Source organism: Diabrotica undecimpunctata, unplaced genomic scaffold (genome assembly GCF_040954645.1).
Source record: "Diabrotica undecimpunctata isolate CICGRU unplaced genomic scaffold, icDiaUnde3 ctg00003269.1, whole genome shotgun sequence".
Taxonomy (NCBI): Eukaryota; Metazoa; Arthropoda; class Insecta; order Coleoptera; family Chrysomelidae; genus Diabrotica; species Diabrotica undecimpunctata.
Genome location: NW_027314466.1, coordinates 307 through 6,102, shown reverse-complemented (window position 1 = coordinate 6,102; position 5,796 = coordinate 307). Strand labels below are relative to the sequence as shown.

General features: G+C 32.6%; 1 protein-coding gene across 1 annotated transcript; it reads right to left on the bottom strand.

Annotated features, from left to right (window-relative positions):
• Positions 1 to 4,693: 4,693 nt before the first annotated feature.
• Positions 4,694 to 5,179, bottom strand: LOC140432219 (alpha-endosulfine-like). The gene has a single exon (XM_072520043.1). It carries the CDS (start codon positions 5,166 to 5,168, stop codon positions 4,797 to 4,799), a length of 372 nt encoding a protein of 123 aa, XP_072376144.1. The 5' UTR covers positions 5,169 to 5,179; the 3' UTR covers positions 4,694 to 4,796.
• Between the last annotated feature and the right edge of the window lie 617 nt (positions 5,180 to 5,796).

Sequence of the window (5,796 nt, the reverse complement as noted above, 5' to 3'; positions counted from 1 at the left end):
AATTAATAGCTGCAATAGAAGCTGTGCGATCTGGACGAAAAATAAATTAAGTTGTTTACTAAATATACCAGTTTTTATATACGAGATTGCAGACCCAAAAAAACAGGAAGCAGAATTGAAGGAGTACATTTTAAAATTATCCAAAATGTTTTTTGGTTTATCTCCAGGTAAACGAGACTTGCGTTCACCTACGCCGAGAAAAATAATATAAAACATGTTTTTAATGTAGAAAAAAAGGGCAGGAAGAAATTGGTTAGCACTATTCAAGAAGCGAAATCCACAGATCAAGTTACGCCAGCCTGAAGCTACAAGTCTTAATAGAATTACCGCATCCAATTTGGTAGAAGTTAAATTCTTTTTTAATAATGTTAAAACTTATCAATAAATATAAATTTACTCAAGACCGTATTTATAATACCGATGAGACCGGTATTACCACTAAAGCCAGTAAATATATTGGAAGAAAAAGGCCGAAAACGAGTAGAGGTAAAACGATCACTATTCCTTGTTCATTCAGTGCTTCAGGGTCTTATGTACCACCAATGTTCATTTTCCCAGGAAAATAATGACTGAAGAACTCCCAAAGAAATGGCCCAGGAGGTGATTTCTATAGATGTTCAGATAATGGCTGGATAAATGAAGCGCTATTTACGGAGTGGCTAAAACATTTTCAACACCATGCAAAACCATCCAAAGAAGAACCGGTAGTCTTAATTCTAGACAATCATTCCAGCTATATATCATTGGCATAATATGATTTGTGCAAAAACAATGGCATTGTGTTGTAAATTTGGCATTTTATGCTCCCCACAAAAAAGCCTAGGTATAACAAACAGTGTGACATATACATGAGAGCACATCCGTTTGAAAAAATAACTCACTATAAATTAGCTGAAATATTTAAATAAAGCCATATCTGGTTTTAAAGTTGCGGAAATTTTTCCGTTGGGTTCAGATAAGTTCCACAATGAATTAGGTAAATCAAATGAAGAATTTGCTCCGATTTTATCAGAGGAATATGTTCAACCGCACATAATCGATAAAGAAGGTGAAGACGTTAGTGGGTTTCCAGCGGTTTCTGGTCCATCTCATATTCACTCTCAATCATTATCTAATGGTTGTTCCCAGTCATTTCCCAAAAATCCTAAACACTCATAATTGTTCAGCGTAATTTCTCAATACACAGAGTCATCTCAGCTGATAAGAAAAAAGGCAGAAGAAAATGATAACTAAACAACATAAAAATTGCGGCTTCAGTTCAAAGATAAAATACAAAAATGTTTTATAAAATAAAAATATAAAAAGTATGGGAACCCCAAAAACCAAAAAATTAAATATATGAAAAGTAAAATTTGATGACAGTTAACTACGAAAGAATCATTTAATGAAAAACAAATAATTTGCGACGATGATGAACTTGATGATGTAGATGTCAATTCTACGGAAAACATTTGTGTTATATGCGGGGAATTTGGTAAAGATAATGAACTATGGTACAGCTGCACGCTGTATTCTGGATGGGTACACGCAGACTGCTCCAATGTATAACAATATTTAATAAAAAAATAAACGTTTGTAGCGATTTTAATTATGCGCGGAGTTAACCCCAAAGAGGCGAAGATTTATCCACTGCATGGAGTAATTCCGTGAAATGACATGATTTAAAAATTATTGCATTACATTCCTTTAGCCATCCAATCATCAGAAAATTCCTTTCTTACCCATCGTGATTATATTTCCCCATTTAATAAAATTAACTTTACAATAATAAAAGATGAATTTGTACTGTTGATGAGAAGACCTTCGCAATTCCATGAGTGTTAAAATATTCGACAACGCCGGTTCTGGATTTAGGGATAAAAATGGATTCTCGTCTATTGGTATCAATGTTAAAATACTAAGTTCTAACTTTGGAGTAACCTTTTTAAAAATATTAAAACCGATTTTCTTCAGCATCTTTTGTAGATTAACTATTAATGTTTGAGATTTATTATTTGAAGCGTTCGGACGAATAACGGTCTATGTTACAAATTATCAGAAATCTAGTTTTGGTTTGAATAACGGTCTATGAAATGTGTAGATTCCACTAAATATTATGGTTTGTTAATATACCAACAGATGGGGCGAGTATACCAATATTGAGAGTGTGAAAATATATTTTTAAGTTGGAACAACGGTCTATGTAACATCAACTTCAAGCGTGCTTCGACTGTACCGAATCAACAAATCATTCTGTTGTGTGGTTCTGTTGTGCGAATAGCTATCGTCTCTGTACATTGTAGTATTGTTTAGGTTGTAGTCTGTGCAGTTTTATTACATTATGAACGAAAACGAGGTAGAACAAACCAAGAATGTTCAGTTTTCACCTACTGATATTCGTAGACTAAATAAATCAGAAAGAAATACCAGGCAAATAAATATAGAAACTTGGAAGGATGTCTCTAGAAAAAATCGCAGAGATTCGGGTCTGGCATACACGACAAGGAAGACGAAAATATTAGTTCCTGCTAAGACAACTCCTACTGATGAAAGTAGAAATAAGAAAAAAATAATACAAGTGAAAGTTTTATTTTATTAAAATTAAAATAATATTAAAAATAAAACTTTGTTTTTCTTTTTCGTTTTACTACAAAATGATTATTTAAAAAATACTAATTTTCCATTCGTCTCTATATAGATTTATTAATTTTATGTTATTTGTTTAAGGTAAACATATGCTGCAAATTTATAAGCAAATGTGTTCACATTTCACCCTTCCCATGAGAAAGGATCTCTTCAAGTTCTTGTATTTACATTCGTACGGTGAGCAGTCGGTGTTTTTAACAAAATGTATCAGAATGAAAGAGCCAAAAAGAAGAAGAGCTGTAAAAACAGCTGGCACTTCGGTAAAGTTATGTTCATTCACATACTTTATTAATAACAAGAAAGTATGCAAAACTATGTATGTTATTCGACGTTTTCAAAATCACCCATAGACGAATTCAAACTATACAAGACAAACTTAAACTTGGTGTTCATATTTCTATAGATCAGAGAGGCAAGCATCATAATAGGCCAAAGGCGATTCTACACGAGAGTAGAAACTTGGTTATGTAACATATCACCAAATTTCCAAGGCAAGAATCACACTATTCTCGAAGTAAAACACAGAAAGAATACTTGAGTCCTAATCGAAATTTGTCAAAAATGCAAATCCTAATGTTGCTCTGAGTAAAACGTTTTATAATACAGTTTTCAAGCAAATTTGCGTTTTGGCGCTCCTAGATCAGATACAAGTAAAATATGCGATGACCTCCATATACAATTGAGTTCTGCAAAATCAGAAGATGACAGGAAGAAAATACAGCTGGAAAGTGACTTACATCAAATTAAAGCCTCTTTGGGATATCAAGAACTTAAAACGGAGATAGTTAAATCTAAAGCAAGTAACTTATCTACTGTCATCCTTTGTGTTGATGTGCAGCAGGTTCTATTTTGCCCGTCATTGTCCCACTCAGATATCTTCTACCAAAGGCAACTTAGCTGCTACAACTTTGCTGCATATAATATGACAACTAGCAAAGCGGTAATGAACTTATGATATCAATGTATCGCAGGAAGAGGGTCTACAGAAAGAGCATCTTGCATGGTCAAGTATGTTACAATGAACCATATTCTTAACTTCTAACAGTAACTAATCTACTGTCATCCTTTGTGTTGATGTGCAGCAGGTTCTATTTTGCCCATCATTGTCCCACTCAGATATCTTCTACCAAAGGCAACTTAGCTGCTACAACTTTGCTGCATATAATATGAGAACTAGCAAAGCGGTAATGAACTTATGATATCAATGTATCGCAGGAAGAGGGTCTACAGAAAGAGCATCTTGCATGATCAAGTATGTTACAATGAACCATCAGGTTCATTGTAAAAATAATAATAATAAAAATCAGGGCAAAATAACACCAGCTACAGATTAACAAAAAGTTTTTCTACTCGGGTCAGAGCTTTTTACCTTGTGATCGAGATTTTGCATTAATCGAGAAAGCAAAGAGAAGTGCAAAGGTGCATGTATCCCTTGATTGGAAATACGTTATTGCAGAAGCTAAAGTGAACGAACTGATTTCTGTTTGTTTTGCATAATAGTTTTCTGTTTTTTCGTTTATTTAAAAAATACCTACTTATAGAATTATATATAATAATTATAATATAATTTAATTTTATATCACATGTTATATAAATACATATAAATATAATAATTTGTGTTAATAAAATTATTTAAAAAACGATTTTTACCTTTATTTGTGGAATAACGTTCCATATTACATTTTCACTCACTAGACCATTATTCGTCCAAACGCTTCATTTAATAAAACATATGTTGTCTTTTACACTTTTATCATCTTATTGTTTCGAATTGTTTTCTTCATTAACTATTGTAGAATCAAAATTTTTAAATAACAGCTAAAACCAAGCTATCTTTTAAATCATTATAAAACATAATGAACTACCAAAATATAATGTCACAGAATACATTTTTCTGAAAAAATAAAACATTTGTAAAATCAGTCACAAAATTTATAAAAACGAATTTATGTAATATATTTCATGAATATATGTAAGATTAATGTATCAAAGATAACAAAGCAGTTCCAGCTATTATCTAAAATTTGAATATTAACAAATAATCTATTATTACAAATAAAACAGCATGTTTTAGTTTAATTGTACAAAATGACTGTTCATTGGGACAACAAAATTATTCTTATAATACATAACCAACCTTAAATGCTACAGATATAAAGCATCAGTCTATTCTAACTGATATTATTAAATTTTGAAGGTTGAACTATGGAAGTTTTTCTTATAGGAACTGTTTCAGGAGTGGGGATGGCATCACCTGTGCCTACAAACTGTGTTGGGCCTGGCAACTGGAGTCCTGCTTTGTTAGAAATATTGCCAAACTTTTGTTTTGCCATTTGATAATCTCCAGAATCAAAAAATTTTTGTCCCTTTGACAGCCGCTTTTGTAAAAAAGCAGAGTGCCCACTTGCTTTTAAACCTGGTCCCAAACCTGAAGGAATGTTGAATTTGGCTTTAAGTTTAGCCTCCTCTTGTTTCTCTAATTCTTGAGGAGTTAATTGATTGGGTTGGGTAGATTCAACTGGGGACTGCTCTTGGTCACTCATTGTTTCTAATTTACACTAAAAACAGACATTCAATTAATGCCCAAATATAACAATATTATGCCATTCAATAAGTTTTGTGGTTAAATAAGAGGAGGTGTTGCTACTAGCCTAATTTTTTTTTTGTTATGTTATTACACTCTTCATATTAACATATGTGAAATTTTATTGTTATTGTTGTTATTTTATTATGTGAAGGGCAGCAAGGATCAGTGTGAAAATTACAGAGGAATTGCGGTAAACAGCACAATAAGTAGGATGTATGGGAAACTTATTAAGAACAAAATAGAAAATGACTATAGAGATTACGAAGCAGAGGAACAAGCTGGTTTTAGAGCTGGGCGATCCACAGTAGACCACCTGTACTCTATTACGCAAGTTATTGAAAAAAAAAACAGCCGTCAATAAAGAAGTTCACCTGATGTACGTAGACTTACAAAAAGCATATGACAGTATACCCCTAAGTAAACTATGGTCAACCCTACAGCAAACCAACATTAAGCATGGTCTCATCAAAGCAGTCCAAAGTCTGTATAATGGAACGACTGCAAAAATTAAAACTGGATCATGGATATCTGAAGGATTTAAGGTCACGAAAGGACTAAAGCAGGGTTGCTGTATTTCGCCTACC